The 20,386-nt window shown below is 57.3% G+C and overlaps 4 protein-coding genes across 4 annotated transcripts in view; 2 read left to right on the top strand and 2 right to left on the bottom strand.

The window, feature by feature from the left end:
* Window positions 1–12,613, top strand: part of LOC117645758 (cadherin-related tumor suppressor) — a 29,467-nt gene extending 16,854 nt beyond the window's left edge. Inside the window, exons 9-18 of the mRNA XM_034386158.1 lie at window positions 1,511–1,700; window positions 2,329–2,582; window positions 2,837–5,805; window positions 5,881–7,892; window positions 7,993–8,250; window positions 8,381–8,768; window positions 8,875–9,151; window positions 9,493–9,799; window positions 9,922–10,358; window positions 10,474–12,613. Of these exons, the coding sequence (XP_034242049.1) occupies window positions 1,511–1,700; window positions 2,329–2,582; window positions 2,837–5,805; window positions 5,881–7,892; window positions 7,993–8,250; window positions 8,381–8,768; window positions 8,875–9,151; window positions 9,493–9,799; window positions 9,922–10,358; window positions 10,474–11,696 (8,315 nt within the window). The 3' untranslated portion in view covers window positions 11,697–12,613. The remainder of the gene's footprint in view (window positions 1–1,510; window positions 1,701–2,328; window positions 2,583–2,836; window positions 5,806–5,880; window positions 7,893–7,992; window positions 8,251–8,380; window positions 8,769–8,874; window positions 9,152–9,492; window positions 9,800–9,921; window positions 10,359–10,473) is intronic.
* A 276-nt stretch (window positions 12,614–12,889) lies between these two features.
* LOC117653244 (ribonucleoside-diphosphate reductase large subunit) lies at window positions 12,890–17,151 on the bottom strand. Its single transcript, XM_034398799.1, has 13 exons — window positions 16,974–17,151; window positions 16,415–16,503; window positions 16,159–16,336; window positions 15,910–16,070; window positions 15,621–15,823; window positions 15,322–15,547; window positions 15,003–15,244; window positions 14,546–14,897; window positions 14,243–14,464; window positions 13,945–14,157; window positions 13,762–13,857; window positions 13,496–13,684; window positions 12,890–13,406 (listed from the first exon to the last, which is right to left on the bottom strand). Exons 1-13 carry the CDS (start codon window positions 17,017–17,019, stop codon window positions 13,203–13,205), a joined length of 2,421 nt encoding a protein of 806 aa, XP_034254690.1. The 5' UTR covers window positions 17,020–17,151; the 3' UTR covers window positions 12,890–13,202.
* Window positions 17,152–17,907: 756 nt separating this feature from the next.
* Window positions 17,908–18,686, top strand: LOC117654063. Its single transcript, XM_034400207.1, has 2 exons — window positions 17,908–18,206; window positions 18,295–18,686. Exons 1-2 carry the CDS (start codon window positions 18,108–18,110, stop codon window positions 18,592–18,594), a joined length of 399 nt encoding a protein of 132 aa, XP_034256098.1. The 5' UTR covers window positions 17,908–18,107; the 3' UTR covers window positions 18,595–18,686.
* Window positions 18,687–18,705: 19 nt separating this feature from the next.
* Window positions 18,706–19,897, bottom strand: LOC117654061 (D-aminoacyl-tRNA deacylase). The gene is made up of 4 exons (XM_034400204.1): window positions 19,493–19,897; window positions 19,302–19,392; window positions 18,975–19,210; window positions 18,706–18,900 (listed from the first exon to the last, which is right to left on the bottom strand). The coding sequence occupies exons 1-4, from the start codon at window positions 19,533–19,535 to the stop codon at window positions 18,749–18,751; spliced, it is 522 nt and encodes a 173-aa protein (XP_034256095.1). The 5' UTR covers window positions 19,536–19,897; the 3' UTR covers window positions 18,706–18,748.
* Window positions 19,898–20,386: the final 489 nt, after the last annotated feature.

Below are 20,386 nucleotides of genomic sequence, written 5' to 3'. Positions count from 1 at the left end.
CCCCGCCTCGTGTCATAGAACACGCCGCCTGCATATCCCTTTGCCCCGCGCGGCGGGGAAAAAAAGAATCGAACGGGAAAAAAGTCTCGACGTGGACAAAAGACGGGCTGGGCTGTCTCAGCGGCGGTAACGCACACATTTGTCGTCTGTGCGCGCGCTCGTGTGTATGTGTGTGTGTTTTGAGCAACACTGTTGTAGTTGTTGCGGAAGTGTTATCTCCGGCGCTACATATTCCGCTCATACTTGAGAGAACTCGGAACCTGTTCTGCAAGTGACACAACAGCCTGTGTGTATCGCTCTCCACGCGCGCGCCTGTGTGCGTGTGTGTGTGTGCGCGCGCGCCCACCTGTGTCTGTGTGAGTGTGTGTGGATGAAAATAATGTGCACCTTGTTTCCCTCTCGGATCAGATAAACTAGCCGCGAGTGTTCGTGGAACAGTTTTACAGAAAGCCATCCGAGGGCAGAAGGCCAGGCACTGCTGAAAATGTCGCGGCCTGCGCCGGCCTGCCGGGTCGTGCGTACACAGCGCTCACGACACTGTGAGAAAGGAAGAGCCGAGGCGGTGTTTGAACCGCGGACCGACAGGGCTGGACGACCGCGGACGACCGCGCCGGGGAGGCATGGCTACGGGGGTACCATCTCGAATACGAGTGCAATGACCTGCAGTGCAGTGCCATGCTGCCATGGCAGTGCCGCGCCGCGTCGTGTGGGTGATGGACTCACAGGCGGACCGCGAGGCATAGCGCATAGCGAGAGAGCGAGAGAGGGAGAGAGAGGGGGGGGGAGGGGGAATGTCGCTTTGAGATCGCCGTGACCAATGGAGGGTGCGGCGCCGGGGCACGCTTCACGACAGACAGACAGAGAGACGAGGAAAACGCCTGCGAACCTCGAGGTAGGCAGGGCCGCAGAACACCGGTGCTCTACGGGACTGCCTACCTGCCAGGCGCTCCCGAAACGCCTGCGAACCTCGAGGTAGGCAGGGCCGCAGAACACCGGTGCTCTACGGGACTGCGCTCCCGAAACGCCTGCGAACCTCGAGGTAGGCAGGGCCGCAGAACACCGGTGCTCCACGGGACTGCCTACCTGCCAGGCGCTCCCGAAACGCCTGCGAACCTCGAGGTAGGCAGCGCCGCAGAACACCGGTGCTCCACGGGACTGCCTACCTGCCAGGCGCTCTACCTCGGACAGGCAGTTGGACAGACAGACGGGCGGACAGACAGACGGTCGTACGGAGAGGCGGGCGTGTTGCGAACAAGCAGTAGAATCCGCTTGGAAGCGCTCGTTGCGTGAATGTGCGCGGCGTGCGAGGCGTGCGAGCCGTACGAGGTTGGGGAGGTTAGCAGGCACACTGGAAGGACGAGGCCCTCGACGAGGCCCGCCTAACCTTGGCCAAGAGTGGTGCGCGCCATTATGCAGATTAGATTAGACGAGTGTGATAAATCCTCGAAATAAAAATAAAAAGAAGAAAAGCAGCGAAGCGGCGAGAATGACGCTCTTGATGGTGTTGCAGGCACGCCGCCGCTGACCGGGTCCGGGACGGTGCGCGTCGTGGTGCAGGACGTCAACGACCACAGCCCCGAGTTCGAGCGGGAGGGCCGCCAGGGCTACGTCGCCAGCGCCAGGGAGAACGCGCCGGCGGGCACCGTCATCCTGGTGGCCAAGGCCAGCGACAAGGACGAGGGGCTCAACGCCAAGATCAGGTAAGTGGATTTGCCCGAAGACCGGGGGAGGCGGTCAAAATCCCGGACGCGTTTTGAGATCCAAAGTCGCTAAATGGGACTCGAACCGAACGTGTGACCCCACCAATAGATTGCTCTTCGGACGAGGAATCCATTGGTGGAGTCGCACGTCCGGTTTGAGTCACATTTAGCGACAAGGCAGCGCGGATTGTACACGACGGCGACCCCACCGCGCCTACCGACGTGCTCTGCCCTCTGCCAGCTCGCCGCGCGGCCCTAGATGAACGCGGTCACGCGCTTGCGGCGTTGTAGATTCCCGGTTCGCGGAGGGAGCGCGACGTGCGAAGTAGGAATCACGAAGTAGGAAGGGCGGCGGGTAGGCGCGAAAAGTGTTTGCAAACGCTGTCCCGGGGACGCAGTCGGCCGGCTATCACGATCGGGTTTCATTCCTGGAGTGGCCGCCAGCGCCTTGGAGAGCCAGCGCCGTGCCAGCGACATGCCAGGGATCGGCCCTGCCGCGCCTGCCGCCGCCCCGCACTCACTGGGAGCCTTGACTGGGTTTCCGTCTCCTCCACTGGAGGGTTTCTCGGCGTATTGCACCAAACCGATTTTGTTTTGGTTCCGTTCTGAACGCCCTGGCGTGTCGCAGGTACTCCCTCCTGGGCGAGCACGCCGACCGCTTCGCCGTGGACCCCGAGACCGGCGCGGTGTCGCTGGCCGCGCCGCCGGACCGGGAGGAGCGCGCCAGCTACCACCTCACCCTCGTCGCCAAGGACAGCTCGGCCACGGACCCCAGGGCCTCGGCCGTCAACCTCACCGTCACCGTCCTGGACGAGAACGACAACGACCCGGTCTTCTCCGAGGCGCAGTACACCGTGCACGTGCCTGCTGGCACCGGCAAAGGTAGGGCGCGCAGCGCTCCCGTCGAGTACATGGATGCACAGTGGATTTGCCAGAGGACCAGTGGAGGCGGCCAAAATTCTAGTCGCGTTTTGAACTATAGAGTCGCTAAATGGGACTCGAAACGAACGTGTGACCCATTAAGCGACTCTAGAGCTCAAAACGCGTCTGGAATTTTGGCCACCTCTACTGGTCTTCTGGCCCACTGTGCGATGGCTCACTGAGGACGTTGTTTGAATGGCTTGTGTGTGTTGCAGGCGAGTTCGTGTTCGGCGCCAAGGCGGCGGACGCGGACGAGGGCGACAACGGCCGAGTGCGGTACTCCCTGTCTGGCGACGACTCGAACCAGTTCCGGTGCGACGCGGCCACGGGGGTGGTGACGGCCGCGGTGACGCTCTCCACAGACCCGCACCGCGCCTACCACCTCACCGTCTTCGCCCGCGACGCGGGCATGCCGCCGCGCTCCGCGTCCGCGGACCTGCTGGTGCGCGTGGCCCCGGCCGCGCAGTTCCCGGCCATCCGCGGCCCGCGCGTCGCGAGGTTCACGCTGCAGGAGGACGACTACGCCTCGGCCAAGGACGCCAAGGACGCCAGGGTGGTGACGCGCGTGTCCGCCGTGTCCCCGAAGCGCGGCGCCGCCGCCGTCGTCAAGTACGCCATCGCGGGCGGCAACGTGGGCGACGCGCTGCGCGTGGACGCCAACACGGGCGACGTGCTGGTGTCGCACGGCCTGGACTTCGAGACGGCGCCGTACTGCGAGGTGTGGGTGGAGGCGCGCGACTCGGACGACCCGCCGCTGCGCTCGCTGGTGCAGCTGCTCGTCAACGTGACCGACGCCAACGACAACCCGCCCGTGATGCAGCGGGCGCTGTACAACGCCACCGTCATGGAGGAGGAGTTCGCCCCCGTGAGGGTCGTCCGCGTCAAGGCCACCGACCGCGACTCGGGCGTCAACGGCCAGCTGTCATACCGACTCGCGCACGGCCAGGACGGCGACGGCGCGTTCACCGTGGACCCACGCACCGGAGAGATCTACACCAAGACCAAGCTGGACCGGGAGTCGACGGCCACCTACCAGCTGCAGGTGGAGGCGGTTGACGAGGGCCGGCCGCAGCTCACGGGCAGCGCCGCCGTGCTGGTCACGGTGCTCGACAAGAACGACAACCCGCCCCGCTTCTCCCGCCTCTTCAGCGTCAACGTCACGGAGAACTCGGAGATGGGCACGTTTGTGATCCGCGTCACCAGCAGCGACCTGGACGAGGGCGTCAACGCCAACGCCACCTACTCCTTCACCGAGAACCCCGGCGACAAGTTCGCCATCGACCCCATCAGCGGCAACGTGACGGTGGCGGGCCCGCTGGACCGCGAGCAGCACGACGAGTACGTGCTGAAGGTGACCGCGGAGGACGGCGCCTGGCGGCAGGAGACGCCGCTCACCGTCACCATCCAGGACGTCAACGATAACGCCCCCGAGTTCGAGCACTCGTACTACTCCTTCAACTTCCCCGAGCTGCAGCCGCAGGCCGTCGCCCTGGTCGGCCAGGTGTCGGCCGCGGACCGTGACAAGCAGGGCCCCAACTCGGTCATCTCGTACTCGCTCAAGCACCCGTCCGACCTGTTCAGCGTGGACCCGGCCAGCGGCGAGGTGCTGTCCAAGCGCCGCCTGCGCTACAAGCACGCCGCGCTCGGCTGGTCCCCGGAGAACCAGTACCCGCTCACGGTCCTGGCGACGGACAACGGGAAGCCACCCATGTCCTCCGAGTGCCTGGTGACGGTCAACATCGTGGACGCCAACAACAACGCGCCCGCCTTCGCGCAGCGGACCTACTTCACAGCCGTGCCGGAGAGCACCCCAGTGGGCCGCAGCCTGGCCAAGCTGGTCGCCAAGGACGTGGCCGACTTCGGCGTCAACGCGGAGATCGAGTACATCAAGATGGGCGGCAACGGCAGTGAGCTCATCTCGCTGGACAAGACCACCGGCAAGGTGTCGCTGTCGCGGCCGCTGCAGGGGCTGGGCAGGAAGACGTACTCCGTGGCGGTGCGCGCCGTGGACAAGGGCGTGCCGCCGCAGAGCGACGACGCCGTCATCGTGCTGGTCGTGACGGGCGAGAACAAGCACAGCCCCGTCTTCAAGGCCCCCAGCTCGCAGGTGTTCGTGCCCGAGAACGAGCCCGTCGGGGCGACCATCCTGACGGTGCAGGCTGACGACGCGGACCCCGGCCCCAACGGGGACGTGCGCTATTCCATCTCAGGCGGCAACGCGCAAGGACTCTTCGCCGTGAACCCTCGCACGGGCGTCGTCACCATCCTCAAGGCCCTCGACTACGACACGGTGCCGGAGCACCACCTCAACATCACGGCCACGGACTTGGGCCTGGACGGGCGCTCCGCCACGGCCTCGCTCACCGTCATGCTGACCGACATCAACGACAACCCGCCCACCTTCAACCAGAGCGCGTACGAGGCCAGCATCCAGGAGAACTCGCCGCCCGGCACGGTCGTGTTCACCGCCCACGCCACGGACAAGGACTCCCCCAAGAACGCCGTCATCCACTACTCCATCGTGGGCGGCTCGGGCAAAGACGCGTTCGACGTGGACCCGCGCACAGGCGTGGTGACAGCGCGCGTGAGTTTCGACTACGAGGAGCGCACGCAGTACACGCTGGACCTGCTCGCCTCCAACCCGGACTCGGCGCAGTACGGCTCGGCGCGCCTGCTCGTGCACATCACCGGCGTCAACGAGTTCTACCCGCGCTTCGTGCAGCCCGTCTTCCACCTGGACGTGTCCGAGGCCGCGCAGGTCGGCACCAGCGTGGGGATGATCCAGGCCACGGACCAGGACCAGGGCCTCGGCAGCAAGGTGTACTACCTGCTGGTGGGCTCGAGCAACGACCGCGGCTTCAGCGTGGCGCCGGAGACGGGCGTGGTGACGGTGTTCCGCGGGCTGGACCGCGAGACGCAGAACCGCGTGGTGCTGACCGTCATGGCCAAGAACGAGGGCTCCATCCGCGGCAACGACACGGACGAGGCCCAGGTCATCATCTCCATCCAGGACGGCAACGACCCGCCCGAGTTCCTGCAGCCCGTGTACGAGGCCCAGGTGTCCGAGGCCGCCGCGCCGGGCACGCACATCGCCACCGTGCGGGCCGTGGACCGCGACGTGCGCGCCGTCAACAACCAGTTCTCCTACTCCATCCTCGGGGGCAGCGGAGCCCACTCCTTCAAGGTGAGTCGCGAGTTGTAGTTTCCTCTTGAACGCCTCTCGAATCCAGTGGCTAACCACGCTGCTCTCTGATTCCAGGTGGACCCGCAGACCGGCGAAGTGGAGACCACGCTGCCGCTGGACCGCGAGGCCATGTCCGCGTACACCATCACGGTGGGCGCCATCGACTCTGGCTCCCCGCCGGAGACGGGCACCACGGTGGTGCGCGTGCTCGTGGAGGACGTCAACGACAACGCGCCCCGCTTCGAGACGGACGCCGTGGGCCTGGTGGCGGAGAACGAGCCCCCAGGGACCAGCATCATGATGCTGAGTGCCACCGACGCGGACCTGCCGCCCAACGGCGCCCCCTTCAAGTACCGCCTGGTGGGCGGCCGCCACCGCGGGCTGGTGACGCTGGACAGCGCCACCGGGCTGCTGCGGACGGCGGAGACCATCGACCGCGAGGTGACGGACCGCCTGGACCTGGTGGTGGAGGTAGAGGACAGCGGCAACCCGCCGCAGCGCGCGCAGCACCCCGTCACCGTCACGGTGCTGGACCAGAACGACTCGCCGTCCACGCCGCGCGCCATGCACCTGCTCGTCTTCGCCCCGCCCGCCACGCCGCCGTCCTCCGACGCGGACGACACCCCGCTCGGCGTGGTGGCCGACGTGCGTCCCGACGACCCGGACGCGACGGGCGACTACCGCTGCAAGCTGGTGTCCGGGCCCACGCGGAACGTGCCGCTGTCCATCGCACGCGCGTGCCAACTGCACGCGGCACGCAGCGCTCGCCCGGGGGCCTACTCGCTCAGCGTGGTGGGCAACGACGGCGTGCACGCGGACGTGACCAACGCCGTGACCGTGGAGATCCAGGCCCTGGACAACGACACCATCGACGGCACGGTGACGGTGCGCGTGGACAACATCACGGCGCCCGCCTTCCTGGCGGGCCACTACAAGGCCTTCGTGGACGCGGTGCGCGCCGCGCTGCCCCAGGACGACCACCTAGCCGTGCTGGCGTACTCGGTGCAGGAGCGCGACCAGGGCGTGGAGGTGGCGGTGGCGGCGCGCGGTGCTCGCGGCTACCACAGCAAGGCCGCGGTGCAGCAGGCGCTGCAGCGGCGCCAGGACGCGCTGACCAAGCTGCTGCGTGGCAGGGCGCTCACCCTGGGCTACTCGCCGTGCCAGCGCGCCGCGTGCCACGCCGGCTCCGTGTGCGCCGACTCACTCCGCATCGCCTCGCCCGCGCTGCCGCTGCGCGTCACGGACTCGGCCTCCTTGGTGCTGTCCGCGCCCGCGCTGCAGCGCGACGTGCAGTGCCGCTGCGCCGACGGCTTCACCGGCGCGCGCTGCGACCGCCGCCAGGACCCGTGCGCGCCGAACCCGTGCCGCGCTGGGGGCGCTTGCCGCCGGCAGGGCGCCGCCGACTACACCTGCGTGTGCCCCGCGCACGCTGAGGGCCGGCACTGCGAGCGCGAGCGCGGCGACGCGTGCGGCGACAACCCGTGCCGCAACGGCGGGTCGTGCCGGCCCAGCCCCGACGGCGGCTCCTTCTTCTGCCTGTGCCGGCCCGGCTTCCGCGGCAACGAGTGCGAGGCGGTGGCCGACTCCTGCCGCCCCAACCCCTGCCTGCACGGCGGCGCGTGCGTGGCGCTCAAGCCCGGCTACCGCTGCACCTGCCCCGACGGCCGCTACGGCCGCCACTGCGAACGCTCGGCCTTCGGATTCCGGGAGCTGTCCTACGCGGCCTTCCCTTCGCTGGACGCCTCCACCAACGACATCTCGGTGGTGTTCGCCACGACCAAGCCCGACGCCCTGCTCGTGTACAACTTCGGCGCGCAGACGGGCGGCCGGTCCGACTTCGTGGCGCTGGAGCTGGTGTCCGGGCGCGCCGTCTTCTCCTTCGGCGGCGCGCGCACGGCCATCTCCTCCCTGTCCGTGGCTGAGCCCTCGGCCTCGCTGGCGGACGGCGCCTGGCACAAGGTGACCGCCACGCGCAACGGCCGCGTCGTGTCCCTCAGCGTGGCGCCCTGCACCGACAACGGGGAGACCTGCAGCGAGTGCCGGCCCGACGACGACTCTTGCTACGCCGCCGACCTCGGCAACACTGGGTAAGCCCTCACTCCTCGTTCCCGTCGTCTGTACTTCAAAAGCGGCGGATGCCCTTTATCGCGTTGAGGGCGCGTCCACTGACCACGGTATCTTTTCCAGAACTCTCAACTTCAACGGCCACCCCATGCTGCTAGGAGGCCTGCAGGCGGCGGACCCCGTCCTGGAGCGGCCCGGCCAGGTCTCCAACGACGACTTCGTGGGCTGCGTGCACAGCGTGGCCGTCAACGGGCGCCAGCTCAACATGAGCAGCCCGCTGCACTCCAGGGGCGTGGAGGCCACCTGCGGCCGGCCCGGCTCCGTGTGCGCCAGCGGCAACACCGCCTCGGCCAGGACGGCGTTGACCCGGATGCAGGACAGGTGAGTCTCTCGTCAACACACAGTGTGCCGAGTCGCTAAACGGGACTCGAACCGAACGTGTGACCCCAGCAATAGATTGCTCTCCGAACGAGCAATCCATTTGCTTCATTTGCTTGTTCGTTTTTAACAGCGAGGAGCTCCTGGACAACACGCTGATGGCCACCTCCTCCCCCGCTGCCCGCTGCGGCGCCGAGGGTGCCTGCGTGGACCGCTGGACGTCGTCGGCCTGCGAGTGCAGCACGGGGGCGGGCGGCGCGGTGCTGGCGCCGGACTGCGGCGACAGTCTGCTCCCGGCCACCCTCACCGACGGCGCCTTCCTGGCCTTCCGCGTCTCCGACATGCACCGCCGCATGCAGCTCCTGGACGGCGTGTACCGCGGCTCCACCCGGTGGCACGCCAGGTCCGCGTCCACCACGGCCAGGGCGGAGGCCAAGACCCTCAGCCTCTCGTTCCGCACAGTGCGCAAGGACGGCCTCATCCTGTACGCCGCCTCCAACAAGGACTTCACCGCCATCCAGGTCAGTGGGGTCTCTCTCGAAACCTACCACTTGCTTCCATGTCGCAAGTTTTGCCGATCTTTTTATCTTTTCGTACTGTGTCTTAACGTCACCGTTGGTGTTGCAGCTCCGAGGCGGCGTGCTCGTGTACATGTCGCGCGCCGGCGCCGCGGGCTCGCCCGTCAACATGACGGTGTCGGACTGGGAGCCCCTGTGGGACGGCCGCTGGCACAACCTGACGCTCGAGTCGCGGGGCCGCGCGCTGCGTCTGCTGCTGGACGGCAGGCGGGCCGGCGACGAACTGGACCCGAACGGCGTGCACGACTTCCTGGACCCCTACCTCACGGCCCTGTCCGTGGGCGGCGCTGTCCGCGACACCTTCCACACGGCCGACGTCCCGCAAGGTGAGTCGCGAGCCGCCAGGCCGCCTCCCAGCCTCTCTGTCGCACAACGACTCCCCCACCGAGCAGCCCTGCACGGGTCCCATGGCGAGCTCCAGTGCCGGGCTCTGCCAGAAGGCACCAGAGTGGCTAAACAGGACTCGAACCGAACATGTGACCCCACCAATGGATTGCTCAACGGCCGAGGAATCCGTAGGTGGGGTCGCACGCTCGGTTCGAATCCCAATTAGCGACTCTGGAGCTCAAAACAAGTCCGGAATTTCGATCGCCTCCACCGGTCCTCTAGCCCACTGTGGGCTAGAGCGAGCACGGCGCCAAGCTAACGCCTCCCGTTTTCCGAGCAGGGTTCGAGGGCTGCGTCGCCAACCTGACCGTCAACGCCGAGGTGCAGCCGCTCAACGGGTCCGGCTCCATCCTGGAGGCGCTGGCCCACGGCAAGGTGTGGCAGGGCTGCGCCGGACCTGTGGGCGTGGGCGCGGCCGCCGCACCCGACCCGCTGTCCATCGGCATCACCCTCGTCATCGTCTTCTTCGTCATCCTGCTGGTGGTGATCCTCGTCTCCTTCGTCGTGTTCCGCCTGCGCAGGCATGGCAAGGAGAAGGGTGCCGGCCCCGGCGGCTCCCCCGGCACCACGCTCGTCACCTCCGGAGGGTGAGTACCAGGGCAGCCCGCGGGGCAGCCCTGCGGCAAATTCACTGGCAAAACAAAGGCATCAAATCTATGGTGTCTTCCCTTCGAAGCAAAGCCCCTCCTGACCGTGTCTTTCTGTGCAGCCTCCTCCCCGGCGGCGTCGGCGGCGACCTGGGCCGGCTGCACGGCGTGGAGGGCGTCGGCGGAGACCTGCTGCGTGCACACCATCCCGAACTCATCGCCAAGAAGTACAAGGAGCGCGACCTCGAGCAGCAGCGGCCGCAGCGACCGGACATCATCGAGAGGGAGGTGGTGGGGGTGGGCAAGTCGCCGCCAATGCCCATGCCGCCGCCACCGCACCACCCGCACGACGCCACCAGCATGGACCCCAGCATGGACATGCCGGAGCACTACGACCTGGAGAACGCCAGCTCCATCGCGCCGTCCGACATCGACATCGTGTACCACTACAAGGGCTACCGGGAGGGCAACCTGGGCAACGTGCGCAAGTACAAGGCCAGCCCCGCGCCGGCCCCCAGTGCGCCGCCGTCGTCCTACCACCACAAGCACGTCCAGCAAGGTGAGTGTGCCTGCGGCGGCCTCTCGTTTTCAGTGGGGGCAGATTGACGATAGTTGGCTGCTTCGACATCCACCATCCAGCCCTTGACTGTCTAACGCGTCTCCCTGCTCCACAGGCCTGCAGCAGGGCTCGGCGCACCGCCACACGCCGTTCCTGCAGCACCCGAGCCGCGACTCGCCGCGCTCCATGGTGCTGCCGCCGCCCACGGCCAGGGTGGACTCCCCGCCGTCCGTCGCCAACAGCATGGCTGGCGGCGGCACGCGGGTGCAGCACCAGAGCACGCCGCTGGCCAGGCTGTCGCCGAGCTCGGAGGTGTCCTCGCAGCCCAGGATCCTGACGCTGCAGGACATCAGCGGGAAGCCGCTGCAGTCCGCGCTGCTGGCCACGACGTCGTCGTCGGGGACGGTGGGCGTCAAGGACGTGTCGCTGCACTCCAACTCGGAGCGGTCGCTCAACTCGCCCGTCATGTCGCAGCTCAGCGGCCACAGCAGCTCCGGGTCCCGGAAGCTGTGCAAGCCGCACGCCGCGCCGCTGCAGCACTCGCTGCAGCACTCCCTGCAGCACGCCAGGCAGCACGACCTGTCCAGCCCGGTGCACACGCAGCGGCTGGCGGCGGGGCTGGCCGCGGGGCTCACGGCCGACGAGATCCAGCGGTTCGGCCACAACCCGCCGCGCAACTCGAGCCTCGTCTCCACCCTGGACGCTGTCAGCTCCACGCCACACCGGCGCGCCCACCGGACGCACCTGCACCACCAGGACGACATGGACATGGACGACAACCACTCGACGCACTCGACCACCACCGACGAGAGCGGCAACGACTCCTTCACGTGCTCCGAGATCGAGTACGACAACAACAGCGTAGGCGGCGACGGGCGGCGCGCGTGCGAGGAGGACGACGACGAGGACGAGGCCACGGACACGGGGCGCGGCAGCAGCCCGCTCGCCGGCAAGCCCTCGCTCACGTCCATCCCGCCCTCGGTGCCGTCCTTGCCGTCCTACGACGGCTTCGACTCGTCGTTCCGGGGCTCGCTCAGCACGCTGGTGGCCTCGGACGACGACCTGTCCACGCACATGGGCGTCCACGGGCTGGGCGCCGTCCCCGGGCAAGGCCTCGGGCAGGGCGGGCCCCTGCCACCCTCGGTCACGGCCATGGGCCTCGGCCAGGGCTTGGGCTGGGACTACCTCCTCAACTGGGGGCCCAACTTCCAGAGCTTGGTCGGGGTGTTCAAAGACATTGCCGAGCTGCCAGACTCCGTCAACGGCAGGGTGGTCCCGGTGCCGGCCTCCCTCAGGCTCCCGGCTTCACCCACCAAACCCTCGGAAGAGTACGTGTGACACGTGTCGTGTTGTCTGTTCCTTGACTTAGTAATTTATTCTTGTTTTAGTGTGTTTGGTGAGACTAGGAAAATAACTTATGAGAATTGTTGAAGACGTTTTTAATTATTTTATTGTAGGCAGAGAAAATACTCAACATGAAGAAGAGATGCCTGTGAAACTAAGATTATGTACTGCCATTGTCTCTGCCTCGAATGTGTCATATACCAGTATTGTAATTTATTCAAGGCCACTAAATTATGTTCTCAACTGAATTTGTTTATCAAAAAATCAATTGTTACTTTTTAAATCTTTTGTTTTCTGTCATTGATTTTTTTATTAATTTTAAAGAACAGAGTTTAGTGGCATCTATGTTTTGAGATTAAGTGCATTGATAAGACGGTAAAGCTTCTGCAATGCAAGCTCATCTCTAGTCGGGACCGATTGTGGTTCTTTTTAACAAATTGAGGCCATAGCTATTGGAGCACTGCTGCAAGTCAGGTTGTGAAGGAGCATGTACAAAGTAGTCCAACTCTATGAAATTTTTTTTAATGGACAGTGTCTTTTTTGGGGACGTAGCGGCTAAAAGGTCAATACAGCTTTATGTTGATTGCAAGCATTGCTCATACATTCACCTGCATAGCCACAGCAGCAGAAGCCAAGCTTGAAGTACTGATGTATTATAACTGTACAAAATAATTTAGGTGTACATAAAATGAATGCTAGTGAATGAAAGGAAAGTGATATGTGTGAACATAGACAGTTTTATGTAGTCTGAAACTTGTAAATAATGGAGACAATCAATAATAGCCATATGCTGTAGTGCCAAATATCCCTCCCTTCCCCATTCCCACCCAACCCTGTTATCCCATTTCCCTTTCCATAAAAAAAATTTCAGACGAAAATAAAATCTATTAAGGATGAAATGTTTCTGTTAATTTCGTTTGTAAGTCTGTCCCTCTCCCTCTAAATGGTGCGCAGAGTTCTCCTCCACAGCACTGCTTTTGCAGCTGCGTGTGAAATGGGCGGCCTACCTTGCGTGTGTTTGTCCAGAAGGAGAAGAGACACGGGTGGTGGAATCAAAAAGCCGACAGAAATTGATTAGTAACATTTATTATATGGCAAATAAAAATAAATGTTCACAGGAGAGCGTAAAACATATGTGGAGGAGGACCGACTTTGAGATCCAGAATTGTTTCTTGTGTCAAGTCCCTCCTTGAACCATGCTACCTTCACTGAGGGACATGAGACATGACATGACATAAGACACTTGGGTGACTAACAAATAAAATAAAGCTTTGAATACAGGAATCATCCATTCACAGCAAACTTAAAACAAAGCATTACAAGATAAAAGTTAATAGTGATAAAAATACAACTCATATGTTTATAAAGTTATAAAGTGTAAAAAGAATACAGAAATACTCATCACAAGAAACATTCTAAAAGAACACTGTACATAAATACAACTAACAAATACACTATTGGTCGGTTCCAGATTATGAGGGTTGGCTTGCAGCCTTCAGACTATGATCCACAGGCGAGACATTCGTCCTTATTCTGAAGGGAACAAACCATGGCAGCAATATTAGCACTGTTGTCTCTGGAGGTGCCATTGGTGACTGATCCATTAACACCAGTAGCCTTGGCAAGCTTTTGTTTATCCACAGTAAACTGAATGGCTTGAGCTGCAGGTTTAGTTCTCAGGTAGTACATTCCTGTTTTCAAACCCTGAAATTTCAAGAAAACATACAAATGCAATCAATTGCCTTTCACAGTTAATAACTGACAAATATATATATATAAAATAGCAAACATACCAGCTTCCATGCATGGAAGTGCATAGAGGTCAGCTTGCCATAGTTAGGCTCAGCAATGTGAATGTTGAGTGACTGAGACTGGTCAATGTATGCTCCTCTGTCCGCTGCCATTTTAATCACAGTTTTCTGTGATATTTCCCAAACTGTCTTGTAAAGGTCACGGATTTCCTTGGGAATTCTTTCAATGCCCTAAAAACAGAAATAGATAAATGTCAATTGTTGTACTAGACAATGTTTTAGTTTCAATTACTGCAACTGCTACAAACCTGGATTGACCCTCCATTGGAAATAATTTCATTTTTCATGTCATCATCCCATAAATCACAGTCTGTTAGGTCTCTTAACAAGTGATGGTTAACCACCTGAAGAAAGGGAACAATGAAAGATCAGCAAAAATACAGGAAAGACCACAGACATACAGACAAGCATAAAAACAAAAGATCTCAGACCTGAAATTCTCCTGACAAGACTCTCCTGGTGTAAATGTTCGAAGTGTAGGGCTCAATTGACTCATTGTTGCCGAGAATCTGGGCTGTGGATGCAGTAGGCATGGGAGCTAGAAGAAGCGAGTTCCTGACGCCATGTTTAGCAATCTTGCTGCGTAGCTCATCCCAATTCCACAGATCTGATGGTGTCACTTTCCACATGTCAAATTGAAGGATCTAATGAAAGAAAATCGTAAGCACATCATGAATGCTAAATAGAAAAGAGGGGAGTTTCAAAATGATAAATTACTGAAATACTCACCCCCTTGCTAACTGGGCAACCAGGGTAGGTCTCATATGGTCCCAACTGCTCAGCTAGTTCACAGCTTGCTTCAAGAGAGGCAAAGTAAAGAGTTTCAAAGATTTTCTTGTTCAGGTCTTGAGCACCTTCACTTTCGAATGGCAAGCGCATCAAAATAAAAGCATCAGCCAACCCCTGGATGCCAATACCAATCGGACGATGTCTCATGTTGGACCTGCGGGCCTAAACAGAGTACATCATTCGTTTAAAATTACAATAAATGTGGTAGTCCAATTACAGTAAATGGAGGAAAAGAGCATTTACCTCAGGAACAGGGTAGTAATTGACATCAATAATCTTGTTCAGGTTCTTTGTAACAATTTTCGTCACCTCCCTTAGCTTTTCAAAGTCATAGGTTTTGTCAGCCTTCACAAACATGTTGACTGCAACTGAGGCAAGATTGCAAACAGCAATTTCATCAGGAGCAGAGTACTCGATAATCTCTGTGCAGAGATTACTGCTTTTGATTGTGCCAATATTCTGTTGGTTTGACTTCCTGTTGCAAGCATCCTTGTACAGCATGAATGGGGTGCCAGTCTCCACTTGAGATTCAATGATCGCCATCCAGAGCTGCTGAGCCTTGACCTGCTTCATGAAGCGACCCTCAGATTCATACCTGAAAAAAAGACAATAATTAGGATTTGCAGCAAACCATCATACATAAATAATGAATGCATAAGATTAAAAACATTCTTTTGAAAGAGGAAAAATATTGTCTTACTGTGTATAGAGTTTGTCAAATTCTTCTCCCCAACAGTCTGATAGGCCAGGACACTGGTGTGGGCACATCAGGGACCACACTCCATCACTCTCCACTCGACGCATGAATAGATCAGGTATCCAAAGAGCGTAGAACAAATCCCTGGCACGCATTTCCTCTTTACCAGTGTTCTTTTTCAAGTCCAAAAAGTCAAAGACATCAGCATGCCATGGCTCGAGGTAAATGGCAAAAGCACCAGGGCGCTACAAAAACAGACACAATATTCAATAGTAAGGATGTATGTCTTATCATGAAACAAGCAACATTGTCAAATACTTACTTTATTTCCTCCTTGGTCCACATACTTAGCAGTGTTGTTAAACACACGTAGCATGGGAATAATACCGTTGGATGTACCATTAGTGCCAGCAATGTAACTGCCCTTGGCACGGATGCAATGAATATTGACACCAATCCCTCCCGCAGACTTGGATATCAGAGCACAATCCTTCAAGGTGTCGTAGATACCTTCTATGCTGTCTTCTTTCATGGCGAGGAGAAAGCAACTGAGACAGAAGAGGCATGTTATAACAATGGTTCAGTCTAGTAGCTAATAGCAATGTAATTGCGAATACACACCTTGAAAGTTGAGGCCGCGGAGTGGCAGCACTGAACAATGTGGGTGAAGCGTGAGTGAAGTACCTCTCAGACAGGAGGTTGTAAGTTTCAATGGCAGCATCTATGTCTTCACCATGAATACCAACAGCCACTCTCATGAGCATGTGCTGGGGACGCTCGGCCACTTTACCATCAACTCGAAGAAGGTATGATCGTTCCAGTGTCTAAAAATGTTTGGGCAGAAGCTTATGGGTAATATCACATATCAAACTATTTAAGACACAGGCCAATTGTAAAAAAGTATACCTACCTTAAAGCCAAAATAGTTGTAGGAAAAATCTCTATCATAAATAATGGCAGAGTTTAACCTTTCCGCATTTTTCATGATGATATCATAATGGAAATCAGAAATCATTGGGGACTTCTTCATTGAATACTGATTTGTAATATTGTACAAGTCAGTCATTACCTCTATACAGACATACAGAATAAATTAACTATGGTAAGTTCAAAATTAACTTAATAATTTCAAAGCAAACTATCTCCAGCAGCGACATACCGCTGAAACTCTTCTTGGTTTCCTTGTGCAAGTTGGACACGGCAATACGAGCAGCTAAAACTGCGTAGTCTGCATGCCTGGTGGTCATGGTGGCCGCAGTCTCAGCTGCGAGGTTGTCAAGTTCCACAGTAGTAACACCCGGATACAATCCATTGATGACTTTGAGGGTGATTGAAGCCTAATTGCAGAAGAATAGAAATAAAAATTGAGCCACAATTTGGAAAGGAACCAACAATTGTTTGGAGAGGTAATTTACCGGATGAATATACTCCATGTCGAGGCCATAACAGAGTTTCTGAATTCTTGAAGTGATCTTGTCAAAATGAATCTCTTCCTTCCTACCACCTGTGAAATAAAATAATAATTCAATGAGACCTGATGTGCGAGAACAAAAGACACAACCAGGCACGTCCTTTGTGGAGCCCAGTAACCTCCAGAAATTTAAGTGATGATTACATCAACAAATCTTGGGACGAGTTGAACTTTGAAAGTATATGTAGACCGATCTCCAAACAAATTCGACATAATATTTTGCAAATATACAGCTGACAATGATTTGGCGGGATCGGAACTCGATATGGTGAGTAGGGAGACGGACCCGGCATGAACAAAGGTTCTCTGAACCTATGTCTATTTACAGATTAGGGGAAACTACGAAAGATATCAGAACCCGCAGCCAACAAGGGGAACGAAGCAAATAGAGATTTTGCACAATCATGTGACGAGCAGTGTGGTTATAGAAGTCCACCCTTCTCCAAGAAATCAAACAGAGGCGGTAAGATTGCAATTTTGGGGTGAAACGCAAGTAACCATACCTCTCTTCAGGACATACATCCTGTCCGAGTTCCTGTCAGCGACCATGATGACAGAATATCCGATCAAGTCAACCAGAGACAATGAAATACGCGCGGCCAAAACTGGAGACGTTGCAGGTTTGCGGTTTCTCGTGCAAAGCTCCAACGGTTCTGGCGGGAACTGCGCGCCCTTTTTTGCACAACACCATGGCGGGGGTGTTCCCCCCACTTCCCCCCCCTTTCCCCCACGTTTATTGACCAATCCTTTAAAAAAAACAGGCTCCACCACTAGTAGCCCTACTGAGCTAGGTAGCATCTATTATTAAATCATTATAACTTTCTACAAGAAGATGAAAATTGCAGGTCAATAAGTCTGCGTTACATTTTAAAAATAAGAAAATTTGTGAGTATGTGCGTGCAGGAACGGACCCTCGGGACCGGAAAACCTGTTCGGTTCGAAAAAGAGCGGGACGCGGCCTCATTCTGCCTTGGGACGTTTGAAACATAACAAAAAGAAGGAAAAGCGCATACAACTTTATAATTTATTAAGTTACACAACGTTCACGAATCTTGAGATTGGGTCTCGAATGAGAGTTTATCCTTCTGGGCTTGTTCATCTAACAGTTGTCTGAGTGTGGATTCCTGTCCAAGGTAACAGTTCTCGCTGTATGTGCACCTGCATCATCGCTCCAAACTCATCTGTTAAACCAAAATAGGAGGTTAGTAAAGTGCGGTGTCAAAGATTTATTTAAATGTCACAAACCATGGTTTACTTTAATTTGGGGGTCCACAATCTCTAAGAGTGTAAGAAAGAGTTAAAACTCCTGAGACTGGGCCCCAGCATAGCGGCATGGAAGTCGTCTTCTTCAGGTAGTAGTAGAGTGTGAACTGATACACATCAGGTTCTGCAGCAGTCCCTTCGTCCTTCAGTGCCGACAACCTTTTCCCCAAAGAATGTCTGGGGGTGGGTTGGTTCCGGTACGCAGCACGTGACTGCAACAACCAATAGAATAGCTGAAATCGTTTAAAAGCGCGAAAATCTGAGCGGCGAACCGCCCTCCACAGGGCCCTCCAGCCAGCCTAGCCCAGCCCGTAACGAAGGGCGAGCTCACGGCCGCAACCTAGCAGCAGCAGCAGCACCTAGTGTAGTGCAATATGAGCCGTCTGGAGGGGCATGGCATGAACGGGGGCCGCATTCCTGAGATGGCTTTGCGCGAAGCTGCGGCGGCCCGTCTCAGGGAATCAACGCTCGAGGTAAGTCGCTAGATTAGGACGCCGCGCCTACATTTTTTTATCACGCGTCTTCACCAGCTAATAATAATGTTGTCGTCGTCGCTTGCAGGCCGGCAAGTACGGGCTGCGCCATGTTCTGGAAGGCCAACAGTGCCGTGTGCTTCCCGGCGCCTTCAGGGACCGACGGCTCACGCACCTCAACGTCCTCGTCATGGGATACCCACTGTCGCCACTGCTGTTCGCCGAGCTCCAGAAAATCAAGCGCTCCAAACCGTTAGTGTTCGACTACAAGGGCAACAAGTACAGACTGTATTACGATACGGTGGCCGGCGGAGGCGACGAAAATGGCAAGCCTATGTGTGGAGTGTCGTGCTGCATTACTGTACCAAGCGACCCTTCTTTATTGTGAGTGTGTGCGTGCAGGAATGGACCCTCGGAACCGGAAAACCTGTTCGGTTCGAAAAAGAGCGGGACGCGGCCTCATTCTGCCTTGGGACGTTTGAAACATAACAAAAAGAAGGAAAAGCGCATACAACTTTATAATTTATTAAGTTACACAACGTTCACGAATCTTGAGATTGGGTCTCAGTTTTAGTCGGTTTATCCTTCTGGGCTTGTTCATCTAACAGTTGTCTGAGTGTTGGAGATTCGATGTCCAAGGTAACAGGTCCATCGTTCTGTATGTGCACCTGCATCATCGCTCCAAACTGTCCATCTGTTAAACCAAAATAGGAGGTAAGTAAAGTGCGGTGTCAAAGATTTATTTAAGTGTCACAAACCATGGGTTACCTTTAATTTTACTGGGGTCATACAATTTTTTAAGAGTGTCTAAGAAAGAGTTATAAAACTCCTGAGACTGGGCCCCAGGCATAGCGGCATGGAAGTCGGGTTTATTTCCTTTCAGGTAGTAGTAGAGTGTGAACTGAGACACACACAGGATCTCATACTGCATGTCAGTCACACTTCGTGACCATCTCCGTCCTTTGTCATCCTCCCATAGCCTAATGCTCAATAGTTTCCGAGCTCTGAAAGAATAGCACGTTATTTTTCTTAGACAGATCTGTTAAGAGAATGCTTTCACTACAGAGAGAAGCATCCCTCTGAGAAAATACTTACAAATATTCCTTGTCTTTTTCTGAATCGTTTTTGTGGATCCCAACCAGAACGCAAATCCCACGGCCTATTGAGGAAATAAGCTGACCATCGACTAGAATACATAAAATTGATGCAAAATGAAGAAATCAGAATTTTTTTTCTATGTTTCCAAATGTCAGGAAATAACCTTGCAAAAACAAACATTCTCTCACCCTCTACACTAGCCTTCACTACTCTCTGAATGGTGCCTTTCATTTTGTGACTTTTTTCGATAAACTCGGGAGCTTGGCTGCATTTAACTGCTCACGATTTGTGATTGCTATTTCGTTTCGGCTCTCCTGTGATACGTCAAGCCAAATGACATTCAGCACGAAATACTGCTTCCTCGTTTTCAACAACAAACAAACAGCTGAGCCGGCAGACAGCAGACAGCTAGCTGTGAGGTTATGCAGCCCCGTTTCGTTTCCTCGTTTTACCAACAGGTGGCGCCACAAGCTGCGAGCGAACTGCGTTCGCGCGCTCCACGGCACGGAGTATCTACGTTGCAGGGGATGCCCTGAATCCGCGGCAAGGGGTATCTCCGAGGAGCTTCTACGCAGTACTCGCACGTGAGGAACAACGTGAGAGTACTTAGGTTGTCGAGTTGCCGACCGGCCTTCCACGAGCGCAATTTGTGGCTGGCCGTCAACGAGGTGAAACCGTGAAACGAAAATTAAATTCAAACACGACCTGACTCCCGGAAGGCACTCCGGGAAGTAGGGCAGCTAGCGGAAGAAGGTAGCCCCCCCCCCTCCCCGGCCACTCTCGCCCTGAGTGTACGTCTGCAAGTAATTAACAAGGGGTGGGGTGCGGACAGTCAGCGGAATCACTTTTGTGCTTCCTGACTTGGTGGAAATTTGAAAGTGCAATATTGGCTGAGCGCAGACAAGACTCGCGATGCGCGCATCGCTCGAACTAGGACAAGGCGCACAGTGGGCCAAGACCGGTGGAGGCGGCCAAAATTCTAGACACGTTTTGAGCCCCCGAGTCTCTAAATGGGACTCGAACTGAACGTGTGACCCCACCAATGGGTTCCTCGTTCGGAGAGCAATCCATTGTAGGGGTCA

This window comes from Thrips palmi, unplaced genomic scaffold (assembly GCF_012932325.1).
Source record: "Thrips palmi isolate BJ-2018 unplaced genomic scaffold, TpBJ-2018v1 HiC_scaffold_10, whole genome shotgun sequence".
In the NCBI taxonomy this organism is placed as follows: Eukaryota; Metazoa; Arthropoda; class Insecta; order Thysanoptera; family Thripidae; genus Thrips; species Thrips palmi.
The sequence above is the reverse complement of the archived record's forward strand: the minus strand, read 5'-3'. Positions and strand labels throughout refer to the sequence as shown.

Bases quoted from the DNA above. Each gene is read 5' to 3' on its own strand.
- LOC117653244 (XM_034398799.1), bottom strand. From the start codon at position 17,019: ATGGTCGCTGACAGGAACTCGGACAGGATGTATGTCCTGAAGAGAG. The intron at 15,548-15,620 runs GTGTGTATTCGC...CTTCTGTCTCAG, and splicing joins CCGCGGCCTCAACTTTCAAG to TTGCTTTCTCCTCGCCATGA. The intron at 14,465-14,545 runs GTAAATGCTCTT...TACTCTGTTTAG, and splicing joins ATTACTACCCTGTTCCTGAG to GCCCGCAGGTCCAACATGAG.
- LOC117654063 (XM_034400207.1), top strand. From the start codon at position 18,108: ATGAGCCGTCTGGAGGGGCATGGCATGAACGGGGGCCGCATTCCTGAG. The intron at 18,207-18,294 runs GTAAGTCGCTAG...CGTCGCTTGCAG, and splicing joins TCAGGGAATCAACGCTCGAG to GCCGGCAAGTACGGGCTGCG.
- LOC117654061 (XM_034400204.1), bottom strand. From the start codon at position 19,535: ATGAAAGGCACCATTCAGAGAGTAGTGAAGGCTAGTGTAGAGG. The intron at 19,211-19,301 runs GTAAGTATTTTC...CTATTCTTTCAG, and splicing joins GAAAAAGACAAGGAATATTT to AGCTCGGAAACTATTGAGCA. The intron at 18,901-18,974 runs GTAACCCATGGT...TTGGTTTAACAG, and splicing joins TGACCCCAGTAAAATTAAAG to ATGGACAGTTTGGAGCGATG.